General features: G+C 38.1%; 1 protein-coding gene across 9 annotated transcripts in view; it reads left to right on the forward strand.

The window, feature by feature from the left end:
• The window catches only part of LOC136035321 (protein unc-80 homolog), a 287,805-nt gene that overhangs the window by 106,509 nt on the left and 166,756 nt on the right, over positions 1-14,540 (forward strand). For all 9 annotated transcript variants that reach the window (XM_065717033.1, XM_065717036.1, XM_065717037.1 and 6 more), the window contains 2 exons: positions 939-1,109; positions 3,676-3,893. In XM_065717033.1, coding sequence (XP_065573105.1) covers positions 939-1,109; positions 3,676-3,893 — 389 coding nt within the window. The remainder of the gene's footprint in view (positions 1-938; positions 1,110-3,675; positions 3,894-14,540) is intronic.

Consider the following 14,540-nt stretch of genomic DNA (forward strand, 5'->3'; position numbering starts at 1 on the left):
CAAACATTCTTTCAGTAATGGGTTAAATTACATGGTAACGCAGGACACCATTGTGGGGGGATCCTCTATGGGAGGGCAACTGCGGCAGGGTGTAACATCCAAATCTATGGACAACGACCTCTGCCAAAGGCTGCTTCGACCCTTTCGGGGCACTTGCAAGTCTGGGGACCTTGCGGTCATCTATATTCCCACTTGAGGGGTCGCACCCCTCTAGGAAATTATAGCCTAGTAAACGACACAGCATTCGTACGGGATTCTGATTAATGGATAATTCTTCAGGGCTTTATCTGTTTTGGTGAGCGTTTTTGGACTGAAAAACCTCTTCCTAGCTAATTTATCTACTATGGGTTGCTTCCCCGTAGTAGCGTAATATTTATAGACAAGAATGTATAATGAGTCGGAAATAATAGGCTTGCGACTATATGTGCAGGATTTCAACTCTTGTTGATAGAAGAGGTCGTCAAGTGCTGAAAACCAGGTTGTGACCAAGATGGACCCAGGACTGTACAAAACCTCCATTCATACTGGAGGTCCCAGGGACTTCTTGCTGTCATGTTCTATGCCGGCTTAAGCGCTTCGATGTAGACTTGAGGTGATATGACGATACCCGTCTTGCACTGGTATCCAGGATCTTTGTTTTTCCTCATGACAAAATAATTTCAATGATTTAAAGAGCATGAATACTGAAACTTGGAATGCTACGCCGTTAAAAAATGACTATCGTATTGACATTTTGACTGGCAAATTTGGACGATTTGAACCGGACTTTTTAGGAGTTTCATAAACCCATAGGTAGGAGCATAAATCTTAAAAGAAGGCGTAAAACACATGAATAATATTAAAAATGTGGAAGCATTCTTGACGTTGTGTTTTAAATGTTATGTATGCCTGAACTGTACTTGCTTAGTTTCATAAATTTATTCTTGTTATTTCTTTAGGATTCTGCTAACAAAGGAATCCCTATATATGGCAAAAATCAGTTTCATCGGGGAAGGTCTATGACTGAGCCAAATATATCAGCTGCATCAGTCGACGAGTTCTTTGAGTCACCTGGTGTAACCTGTTATATTACAAGGGATGGTGGAATTAATCTTTTGGTTTTATTGCAAGTAAGCGTTTTATTCCTTTATGGGACAATTGTATGTTAATTATTTTTCATTACCGGTGAGGGCATGCTGCTGTTGGTTTCAATTGTATATTTTACTGCCTGGATTCATTGCCTATGGACTTGATGCTAAATTTAATCATTCTATTCTTTATTTTAGCCTAGAAATAATTTTACTTGACGAACAAAATAGCCTCCTTCTTACTTCTTGGGAGACAAATTTATCCTTAATTTATGTGCATGAATGTGCGAATTACTAATCGTAGCACAGGAACCTCTACTGATTTTAGTTATGGCCTTGAGGATAAAAGTAAAAGTGTATCTTGCAGGATTTAAGTTCCAAAATAAGGAATAAGAATTTTCAATGTTTTGTCTCTATTTTTTATGTTTTTTCTGTTGTTGTAAAATTTTTGCTTACGGATATGTATATTCTGGAATAAGCGGATCATCTTTAAAGTTAAGAAACTAAAAATTATTTTTTTGCATCAATTATTCAAGCTCTACAGAAGTCCCTAGGCAGAGAGCAAAGATCAAAGAAAAATCCTATAAAATCTAATAAATTCAAGACTCTCTTGATTACAATTTACTACTTTCCAAAGATCTTAGTTTAAAAAACGTAATAAAGCAAGTCTCATAAATTAAATGGTAAAGTATAGAAATATGGGAAACAGTTGAAGGCCGAACAAGTACAAAACAAGTTTTTTTTTTGTACAGCATTGAAAAATGTTTTTATTTCAAAATATGCATCTGAGAAATACTTGAAGTAAAAAAAAATTAGCTGACAATTTTTGGTAACGAACTATAAGTAAGGAGCAACTCAGCCCCATAGTAACCGAAACCCTAAAAAAAAAACTAATTTTGATAGCAATCAATAGATAAAAAATTGACTTTTTGTGCTGATTTCAAATATATATCATTCATTAAGTTTAATGTTAACCATCAAAAGCTAAGAGCCTGAGAAAATTTACTTGATTTTTCGAAAAAGCGGGAAACACCTCCAAAAAATGAATCGTTCCTAATGAAAATCACACCATCAGATTAATGAAAATCGCGCTATCAGAGGATGATAATTTAGAGGTTTCAAGCGCTTATCTAAAAAAAATGTGGAATTTTGCATTATTTGCCAGAAGGAAGGTTCCCTAATGGCGACCTTATCAAACCAATGGTCCTTGAAGATCGGGAGAAGACTCGTTCGAACGGGAATTGAAAGCTATAGTTCACCTTTTCAGTGACCAAAAAAGATTGGGAGGGGGGCAACTTATCTCCTATCCTATGCCCTTTTCTCCCCAATAACATTCGAATTCGATCATAATTTTGAGAAAGCCATTTGGATCAGCATAGTTGAAAGGTCCAATGACAATGAGGAAAGGCTGTAAGCTATGCAATTGCCTGTTGTCTATTAATAATGCTTGTTATTCGTAAATATGCGGAGTTGGTGGGAATTTATTGCAGGGGGGAGGGGGTTGTTCCCACAAGGAAATTTTTTGGAATTCATATACGGAATTCTTAATATTTGCCTTACTTTTTCTTTGGCTGCTCAATTTTGGATATAGATAGAATGTTCCGGATGAAATTTCCGTGGGAAAATTTTTGCTTGGAGGAAATCGTCAGGGGTATTTTTTGTTTGGGGGGAGGGGTATTTTTGGCGTGACGAATTTTACATGGGGGAATTCTCCTCGGGAAATTTTTTCACAGTGGGGAGATTTGAAGAACAATCGGTCAACGAGGAGGGAATTGTCCGAGGTGAGTTCTACGTGGTAGGAATTTCCCACGGAGGAATTGTCGCCGGGAGTGATTTTCAGGGGATATTTTGTACAGAGGGAGGAGGCGAATTTCTCGGCATGATTTTAAAAACGATCAGAAATTAAATAAAAGAAGAAGTTTTTTCAACTGAAAGTAATGGACAGCATTGAAACTTAAAATGAACAGAAATTTTGAGTATATTAGGGGGCTTCCCCTCCTCAATTCCTCGCTCTTTGCACTTAAGTTTGACTTTTTGGCTCAATTCTTTAAGAACCTCTCTTGAAACACAAGGATCGTTTAATTGTGATTAAAAGCTTTTCTATAGCACCAAAACATTAGCATTGCGAATGAGTGATTAAGGAGGGGCTAAACCCCTTTATATACGGAATAATTTCTGTTTGTTTAAGTTTTAATATTTCTCCTTAGTTTCAATTGGAAACACTGTTTCCTTTTTATTTAATCAGTCCTAAGGCACCAAGTTTTAAATTATTTTTGGAAAAATTAAGCTTAATAAAGTTGGTTGTTTTCAATCATCCCGTGTACAAAAGCCGTGAAATATAGGCTCACCTTTATGAATCAATATATAGAAAACAATAAGGAGCTCAAGGGGTTAACTGAAATTTATAATGCTTCTTCAAACAGGAAGAGGAACATTCTGTACTCGGTGAACAAACATTTCTTGAGGCACGGAAAAAGGTTTCTGTAATTTCAATCTAGATTTTACGAATTTTTTTAGTAATTGTAGTCTTATCAGTTTCTCCTCTAAGATAGTCGTTGGTTTCAATTGCAAATTGATTTGTTTTACTTATTGTCCTTTAATTTTATAGGGACTCTTGGTTATTTCAAGACGCTCGGATATCTGTTGTGACAAAATATGCGAAACTTTGTTAGTTCTAGTGGAGATGATAGTTGACCTAGGACTTTTGAGGGACACTGTTGAATTAACCGAACTAGCAGAAAAACTTCCCAATTTCAATAACTCGCAAAAACCTATCAAAGATGATCATAAAGAGAAATGGATAATGACGCTAGAGGTTATTTTAAGGTTTGTATTTTATTTTTTTATTTTTTTCTAAACATATGTTCTCAGAACGATTTTATTAGAACCAAAGTTGAGCTAACGGTAATTTTGATCTTCATTCCAGTTAAGTCCATTTGCTTTAGATACCTAGTACTTAAAATCAGATCTATTCAAAACTGAATTTCATCGAATAACTACAGATGAGCCAACCAGATTAGTCTGAAAAAAGATAATTCTGGAAATTTTTTATTGTTTTCCTAATTATACATGCTGTTTAAGTAATCTTAGCCAATACTTTCTCAACATAAAAAATAGGTATGTATATATACATCACACATATATATACAGACGACATATATATATATATATCTAAATATATAAAAACTAGCTGTTTGGGTGGCGCTTCGCGCCACCCCAACACCTAGTTGGTGGGGCGCTTCGCGCCCCCCCAAGCCCCCCCCGCGCGCGTAAGTTGTTACGCGCCATATTAGTTATGCGCCATTGTAGTTGTGTCCCTGTGTCCCACCTGTGAATATAGATAGATTTATATATGTGTTTCAAACTACGTAAAAATTGCGAATAAACAACATTCTTGGCTTTCCCATTGTTTGTGCATATGCAAAGCCGTATGTACTAATAATGACGTCATATGCAAACGCTCTTTTTACAAACAAACAAACATGCATCCACACAACTCGTTTTTATATAGATAGATAGATAGATAGATACAATACAAATTAACTGCGTAAAACTTGCGAGTATACAACATTCTTCGCTGTCCAATTGTTGCTGCATATAAATACATTGTCAGGTTTACCGACCCTCGAACATGCAACGTACAATTGTCCATGGGAAAAATAATCAGTATTAAGATCTATACCACATTTTTCAAATGATTGACCTTGAGCTTTGTTAATGGTGATTGCAAATACTAATCGAATTGGGAATTGCAATCTTTTAAATTGAAAAAGAAGATCCGTTGGAATCATGGGAATGCGAGGAATAAGAACAGCCTCACCCTCATAAGGCCCTGTCAAGATTGTGGCCTCTATTAGGTTTTCCATAGTTTTTTTTTACGGCATGTCGCGTGCCATTGCAAAGCTTTGGTGGGTTGATATTTCTTAAAAGTATTATTGGTACGCCTATTTTTAGTTGTAGCACGTGTGGTGGAAACCCTGAAGGATCTATGGAATTTAAAAATTCAGATGGATAATTAACCGCTTCATTTGGTTCCAAAACTGTGTCGACTGACTTGTAAAGGACTGCTTGGTCTCGAATCTTGCTCAAAACAATATTGTTGATTTCGTGGACGTCTATATTTTTGGGTGCGAGAATCGCTCTTTCACTTAGCCATTTATTATTTTTATAATTTTTTAGAATATTCGGAAATACTTTTTCAATCAATTCATTTTTGGACGTCACTAAATTACAGAAATCAGCAGGTAGTTGTATACGTCCTGAAATTGAGTCTACTGTTTGACCAGAGTCATCGTTTTGCAATCGGACACGCATATTTGTAGTTAATTTTAATATTTTTACGTGTGCCCATAAATTAGAATTTTTTAGGCAAGCATTCATTTCGTCTGCAGGAGTTAAACTACGTAAAAATTGCGAATATACAACATTCTTGGCTTTCCCATTGTCTCTGCATATACAAAGCCGTATGTACTAATAATGACATCATATGCAAACGCTCTTTTTACAAACAAACAAACATGCATACACACAACTCGTTTTTATATAGATAGATAGATAGATAGATACAATACAAATTAACTGCGTAAAACTTGCGAATATACAACATTCTTCGCTGTCCAATTGTCGCTGCATATAAATAGATTGTCAGGTTTACCGACCCTCGAACATGCAACGTACAATTGTCCATGGGAAAAACAATCAGTATTAAGATCTATACCACATTTTTCTAATGGTTGACCTTGAGCTTTGTTAATGGTGATTGCAAATGCTAATTGAATTAGGAATTGCAATCTTTTAAATTGAAAAGGCAGATCCGTTGGAGTCATGGGAATGCGAGGAATAAGAACAGCCTCACCCTCAAAAGGCCCTGTCAAGATTGTGGCCTCTATTAGGTTTTCCATTGTTTTTTTTTACGGCAAGTCGAGTGCCATTGCAAAGCTTTGGTGGGTTTATATTTCTTAAAAGTATTATTGGTACGCCTATTTTTAGTTGTAGCACGTGTGGTGGAAACCCTGAAAGATCTATGGAATTTAAAAATTCAGATGGATAATTAACCGCTTCATTTGGTTCCAAAACTGTGTCGACTGACTTGTAAAGGACTGCCTGGTCTCAAATCTTGGTCAAAACAATATTGTTGATTTCGTGGACGTCTATATTTTTGGGTGCGAGAATTGCTCTTTCACTTAGCCATTTATTATTTTTATAATTTCTTAGAATGTTCGGAAATACTTTTTCAATCAATTCATTTTTGGACGTCACTAAATTACAGAAATCAGCAGGTAGTTGTATACGTCCTGAAATTGAGTCTACTGGGAGCTTTCCGTTTCCAATTGCCAGCAATTGATCTGAAAATGTTTGACCATAGTCATCGTTTTGCAATCGGACACGCATATTTGTAGTTAATTTTAATATTTTTACGTGTGCCCATAAATTAGAATTTTTCAGGCAAGCATTCATTCGTCTTCAATGGCTCTGGTGGTGCAGCCAATAGAGGAAGTTTAACTTTTCCTGAGGCGCAGCACATTCCCATTGTTTCACCATTGAATTTCAAGGCCTTGCAATAGGGACAAATTTTAGACATTGTCCCGATTTGAACACATCTACTCAAGCTATAATCATCGACTGGGTTGTACCTGAATGCCAGGCGATAACTTTCAGGTTGCTCTGATTCCTCGGCACGCTTTCTTTTCTTACTTTCTCTATCAGCAGCAAGCCTGATTTCTTGCTGTTCTTGTGATTCCTCGACACGCTTTCTTTTCTTACTTTCTCTATCAGCAGCAAGCCTGATTTCTTGCTGTTCTTGTAATTCCTCGGCACGCCTTCTTTTTTCACTTTCTCTTTTAGCAGCAAGTCTGCTTCCGCGTTGCTCTGGTAGTTCCTCGGCACACTTTCTGTTCTTTTTTCTCTATCAGCCTCAAGCCTGTTTCCTTGCCGTTCTTTTGATTCCTCGGCACGCTTTCTATTCTTTCTTTCTCTATCAGCCTCAAGCCTGTTTCCTTGCTGTTCTTTTGATTCCTCGGCACGCTTTCTGTTCTTTCTTTCTCTATCAGCCTCAAGCCTGTTTCCTTGCTGTTCTTTTGATTCCTCGGCACGCTTTCTTTTCTGACTTTCTCTATCAGCAGCAAGTTTTTTGGCATAGACTCTTTGAGCATCTTCATCGGCTTTTGCCATGGTAAGTTCATCAGTCATTGTAAACTTAAACATTAATAGATTTCTACGTGAACATATGTCTTAAATATCTTGAATGACGTCACCGTCAAAGCAAAAATGACGACAACTAATTTCATGACGTCAGTCAACACAGAAACATGACGTCACCTGATGCACAGACAGACACACAGACAGACAACATAAATTAGAATTTTTCAGGCAAGCATTCATTCGTCTTCAATGGCTCTGGTGGTGCAGCCAATAGAGGAAGTTTAACTTTTCCTGAGGCGCAACACATTCCCATTGTTTCACCATTGAATTTCAAGGCCTTGCAATAGGGACAAATTTTAGACATTGTCCCGATTTGAACACATCTACTCAAGCTATAATCATCGACTGGGTTGTACCTGAATGCCAGGCGATAACTTTCAGGTTGCTCTGATTCCTCGGCACGCTTTCTTTTCTTACTTTCTCTATCAGCAGCAAGCCTGATTTCTTGCTGTACTTGTGATTCCTCAGCACGCTTTCTTTTCTTACTTTCTCTATCTGCAGCAAGCCTGATTTCTTGCTGTTCTTGTAATTCCTCGGCACGCCTTCTTTTTTCACTTTCTCTTTTAGCAGCAAGTCTGCTTCCGCGTTGCTCTGGTAGTTCCTCGGCACGCTTTCTGTTCTTTTTTTCTCTATCAGCCTCAAGCCTGTTTCCTTGTCGTTCTTTTGATTCCTCGGCACGCTTTCTGTTCTTTCTTTCTCTATCAGCCTCAAGCCTGTTTCCTTGCTGTTCTTTTGATTCCTCGGCACGCTTTCTGTTTTTTCTTTCTCTATCAGCCTCAAGCCTGTTTCCTTGCTGTTCTTTTGATTCCTCGGCACGCTTTCTTTTCTGACTTTCTCTATCAGCAGCAAGTTTTTTGGCATAGACTCTTTGAGCATCTTCATCGGCTTTTGCCATGGTAAGTTCATCAGTCATTGTAAACTTAAACATTAATAGATTTCTACGTGAACATATGTCTTAAATATCTTGAATGACGTCACCGTCAAAGCAAAAATGACGATAACTAATTTCATGACGTCAGTCAGCACAGAAACATGACGTCACCTGATCTACAGACAGACACACAGACAGACAACTTATTTTTATATATATATATACTAGCTGTTGGGGTGGCGCTTCGCGCCACCCCAACACCTAGTTGGTGGGGCGCTTCGCACCCCCCAGGCCCCCCCGCGAGCGTAAGTCGTTACGCGCCATATTAGTTACGCGCCATTGTAGTTGTGTCCCTGTGTCCCACCTGTGAATAGAAATAGATATAAATATATGTTTTTAACTACGTAAAACATGGGAATATACAACATTCTTCGCTGTCCCATTGTCTGTGCATCTAAATAGATCGTCAGGTTTACTGACTCTTGAACATGCAACATATAATTGTCCATGGGAAAAACAATCCGTATTCAGATCTGTACTTCATTATTCTAATGTTGTGTCCCTGTGTCCCGGTCGTTATTTATATTCCCTGTGTCCCGGTCGTCATTTGTGTCCCGGTGTCCCAGTTTGTAATTTCTCTTTGAGTGTCCCGGTCGTCATTTATATTCCCTGTGTCCCGGTGTCCCGGTCGTCATTTGTGTCCCGGTGTCCCGGTCTGTAATTTCTATTCGAACAATCCCTGTGTCCCGGTCGTCATTTATATATCCCGCCTGTGCCCCCGGCGTCCCCGTTGTAGTTATGTCCCTGTGTCCCGGTCGTCATTTATATTCCATCTGTCTCGGTCGTCATTTGTGTCCCGGTCTGTAATTTCTCTTTGAGTGTTTTTTCTTTTTAGTTTTTTTTTAGTTTTTTACCTTTTTTCTTTTTTCAGTTTTCTTTTTCTTCTTTATTTTTCAGCGTCACTATGAAGTACATATCGACGAACCTTTGTTTTTTTAACTTAAATCTGGTAGGCATTGATGACCTTATCCAAGTCAAAATCCCAAACCCAATCATCATCGCTATCATTTTCAGTTTTGATATGTTTTGACTCTCGCTGTCCATGTGGATTTTCATCTAACTGCGCGGTTTTGCGTTCAAATACCGTTAATGACGTCACCATCAAAGCAAAAATGACGACAACTAATTTCATGACGTCAGTCAACACAGAAACATGACGTCACCTGATCCACAGACAGACAGACAACTTATTTATATATATATATATATATAGAAGATAGATATAGATAAGTTGTTTGTCTGTGTGTCTGTCTGTCTGTCAGGTGACGTTATGTTTCTGTGTTGACCGACGTCATCAAGTTAGTTGTCGTCATTTTTGCTACGACGGTGACGTCATTCAAGATATTTAAGACATATGTTCACGTAGAAATCTATTAATATTTAAGTTTAAAATGACTGATGAACTTACAATGGCAAAAGCCGATGAAGATGCTCAAAGAGTCTATGCCAAAAAACTTGCTGCTGATAGAGAAAGTCAGAAAAGAAAGCGTGCCGAGGAATCAAAAGAACAGCAAGGAAACAGGCTTGAGGCTGATAGAGAAAGAAAGAACAGAAAGCGTGCCGAGGAATCAAAAGAACAGCAAGGAAACAGGCTTGAGGCTGATAGAGAAAGAAAGAACAGAAAGCGTGCCGAGGAATCAAAAGAACAGCAAGGAAACAGGCTTGAGGCTGATAGAGAAAGAAAGAACAGAAAGCGTGCCGAGGAACTACCAGAGCAACGCGGAAGCAGACTTGCTGCTAAAAGAGAAAGTGAAAAAAGAAGGCGTGCCGAGGAATTACAAGAACAGCAAGAAATCAGGCTTGCTGCTGATAGAGAAAGTAAGAAAAGAAAGCGTGCCGAGGAATCACAAGAACAGCAAGAAATCAGGCTTGCTGCTGATAGAGAAAGTAAGAAAAGAAAGCGTGCCGAGGAATCAGAGCAACCTGAAAGTTATCGCCTGGCATTCAGGTACAACCCAGTCGATGATTATAGCTTGAGTAGATGTGTTCAAATCGGGACAATGTCTAAAATTTGTCCCTATTGCAAGGCCTTGAAATTCAATGGTGAAACAATGGGAATGTGTTGCGCCTCAGGAAAAGTTAAACTTCCTCTATTGGCTGCACCACCAAAGCCATTGAAGACTTTCCTTACTGGAACTACGTCAGAATCTAAGCGTTTTTTGTCACAAATCAGAAAATATAACTCATGTTTCCAAATGACGTCGTTTGGAGCCCAAATCGAAAATCCAGATCAATTTATGTCTACTTTCAAAGTAAAAGGGCAAATTTATCGTAGAGCAGGGTCCCTTCTACCATTCTCAGGCGAGAATCATAAATTTTTACAATTGTACTTCATCAGTGATAGAAATTCTGAATTGAATGCACGTTGCGAAATTTCTCCCAACGTTGAAAGGACAATCGTTTCCCAATTGCAACATCTTTTCCACGAAAATAATAATTTAGTGCGTCTGTTCAAAACAGCCATCGATTTGATGCCTACTGATACGCATAAAATTGTTATTTCCGCTGACAAAACGCCTCCTGGCCAACATGTGCGTAGATACAATGCTCCAACTATCGACGAAGTGGCAATCGTTATGGTCGGTGATCAGTTTTTACCTCGAGATATTATTCTTCATAAGCGAAACGCTCAGTTGTTAAGAATTGCTGAAACTCATCGATGCTACGATGCCCTACAATATCCTATCATTTTTTGGGATGGAGCCAACGGCTATCACTTTAATATTAAATTGATGAATCCAGCCACTAACAAAGAAATGAATAAGAAATGCAGTGCAATGCATTATTATTCCTATAGACTAATGATTCGGCAGGATGAAGAAAATTATATTTTAAAATGCCGTGAATTGTTTCACCAATTTGTCGTTGATATGTATGCTAAAATTGAATCAGAACGTTTGCTATATATCCGCCTGAATCAGACCAAGCTCCGCTCTGAACAATACATTCATTTGCGAGATGCAGTTATAAATGACGGTAATACCACAAACGTTGGAAGATTAACAATTTTACCTTCGTCATATGCTGGCAGTCCCCGTCATATGCATGAATATGCTCAAGATGCTATTGCGTATGTTCGTCTCTATGGTCGTCCAGATTTATTTATTACATTTACATGTAATCAATCTTGGGACGAGATACTGCAGCTTTTACTTCAAGGACAATCGGCGGTTCATAGGCATGACATTACGGCCCGTGTCTTCCGGCAAAAGTTGAAATCACTGATAAACTACATAGTAAAACTTGAAGTGTTTGGGTCAGTGCGATGCTGGATGTACTCAGTGGAATGGCAAAAACGAGGTTTGCCACACGCACATATACTAATCTGGCTACATAAAAAAATTACTTCGAACGAAATTGATGATGTGATTTCCGCTGAAATACCTGATAAAAATGTCGATAAGGGGTTACATGATATTATTGTAAAAAATATGATACATGGACCTTGCGGTGCACTGAACGAAAATTCACCATGCATGGCCAAAGGAAGGTGCACAAAGCAATATCCTCGACTTTTAGTATCAAACACAATTACTGGCAATGATGGTTACCCACAATATAGAAGAAGATCTACTGAAGATGGTGGTAAAACAGCAATAATAAAGAAGCGTAACGGTACCACCATCGAAGTAGATAACCAGTGGGTTGTTCCATATTCCCCATTATTATCAAAAACATTTAATGCACACATAAACGTTGAATACTGTAACTCCGTAAAGGCAATCAAATACATATGTAAATACGTCAACAAAGGCAGTGACATGGCAGTTTTTGGCTTGCAGCCCGAAATCAAAGATTTCGACGAAATCGTACAATATCAGGCTGGAAGATACATAAGCAGTAATGAAGCTGTTTGGCGAATTCTTTCATTTCCGATACATGAACGTAGTCCAGCTGTTGTTCACTTAGCGGTACATTTACAGAATGGTCAACGTGTTTATTTCACGGAAACCAACGTGCAACAAAGAGTATTGAATCCACCGGATACAACATTAACAGCTTTTTTTTCGCTTTGCAAAAATGATTCTTTTGCAAAAAAACTGCTGTATACTGAAGTGCCTTCGTATTATACGTGGAATACTAAAAATAAAGTATTTGAACGTCGAAAACAGGGTAAGTCAGTCGACGGCCAACCTACCATCTTCAAAGATACCACGATAGGAAGACTCTACACCGTTCACCCCAATCAACATGAATGCTTCTTTCTACGCCTGCTTTTGGTGAATGTACCCGGTCCGACATCCTTTGAGTATTTGAGAACTGTAAACGGTACTATACATGACACTTACCGTAGTGCATGCCAAGCTCTGAATTTATTGGAGAATGACCAACACTGGGATAACTGCATCAATGACGCGTGCGAAACGTCAACCCAAAGTCAAATTCGTGCATTGTTTGGCATCATTTTAACAACTTGCTCTCCATCAGCTCCTACAGAGTTATGGGAAAAATATAAGTCAAAAATGTCCGAAGATATACTCCATCGAAAACAGTTAGAGACGTCGGATATGACTTTTGATTTTACATCAGAAATTTATAACTACACTTTAGTTATTATAGAAGATTTGTGCGTACGTATGGCAAACAAACTTCTTCAGGATTTGGGAATGCCTTCACCTAACCGTATCGCTGCTGTTTCGACATGTGTAGAATTGGATCGTGAACAAAGTTACAGTACGAGTGATCTATTGTCGTATGTACAAAATAACATTTCCAAGTTAACGTCGGAACCAAAAGACATTTATGATACGATAATGCATTGTGTCGATAACAACGTTGGAGAAATTTTCTTTTTGGATGCGCCAGGAGGTACTGGTAAAACATTTGTGATAAAACTGATTCTGGCATCAATTCGATCAAAAAATGATATAGCGTTGGCAATTGCGTCGTCCGGAATAGCCGCAACATTGTTGCCTGGTGGAAGAACTGCTCATTCCGCTTTGAAATTGCCTCTGAATTTGCATTCTACAGAAACTCCCACGTGCAATATTTCCAAATCATCTGGGATGGGTAAAGTATTGCAGCAATGCAAACTTATTATTTGGGATGAGTGCACAATGGCACACAAAAAATCGCTCGAGGCTCTGGATCAATGCTTGAAAGATTTGAGAGGGAAGTCGAAACCCCTTTGGCAGCACATTAATATTGCTTGCGGGAGATTTCAGGCAAACATTACCTATAATACCTAGATCAACTCCTGCAGACGAAATGAATGCTTGCCTGAAAAATTCTAATTTATAGGCACACGTAAAAATATTAAAATTAACTACAAATATGCGTGTCCGATTGCAAAACGATGACTCTGGTCAAACATTTTCAGATCAATTGCTGGCAATTGGAAACGGAAAGCTCCCAGTAGACTCAATTTCAGGACGTATACAACTACCTGCTGATTTCTGTAATTTAGTGACGTCCAAAAATGAATTGATTGATAAAGTATTTCCGAATATTCTAAAAAATTATAAAAATAATAAATGGCTAAGTGAAAGAGCGATTCTCGCACCCAAAAATATAGACGTCCACGAAATCAACAATATTGTTTTGACCAAGATTCGAGACCAGGCAGTCCTTTACAAGTCAGTCGACACAGTTTTGGAACCAAATGAAACGGTTAATTATCCATCTGAATTTTTAAATTCCATAGATCTTTCAGGGTTTCCACCACACGTGCTAAAACTAAAAATAGGCGTACCAATAATATTTTTAAGAAATATAAACCCACCAAAGCTTTGCAATGGCACCCGACTTGCCGTAAAAAAAACAATGGAAAACCTAATAGAGGCCACAATCTTGACAGGGCCTTTTGAGGGTGAGGCTGTTCTTATTCCTCGCATTCCCATGATTCCAACGGATCGGCCTTTTCAATTTAAAAGATTGCAATTCCCAATTCGATTAGCATTTGCAATCACCATTAACAAAGCTCAAGGTCAATCATTAGAAAAATGTGGTATAGATCTTAATACTGATTGTTTTTCCCATGGACAATTGTACGTTGCATGTTCGAGGGTCGGTAAACCTGACAATCTATTTAGATGCAGCGACAATTGGACAGCGAAGAATGTTGTATATTCGCAAGTTTTACGCAGTTAATTTGTATTGCATCTATCTATCTATCTATTTATATAAAAACGAGTTGTGTGTATGCATGTTTGTTTGTTTGTAAAAAGAGCGTTTGCATATGACGTCATTATTAGTACATACGGCTTTGTATATGCACAGACAATGGGAAAGCCAAGAATGTTGTATATTCGCAATTTTTACGTAGTTTGAAACACATATATAAATCTATCTATATTCACAGGTGGGACACAGGGACACAACTACAATGGCGCGTAACGACT

The sequence above is a fragment of the Artemia franciscana genome, chromosome 14, assembly GCF_032884065.1.
Source record: "Artemia franciscana chromosome 14, ASM3288406v1, whole genome shotgun sequence".
Lineage (NCBI taxonomy): Eukaryota > Metazoa > Arthropoda > Branchiopoda > Anostraca > Artemiidae > Artemia > Artemia franciscana.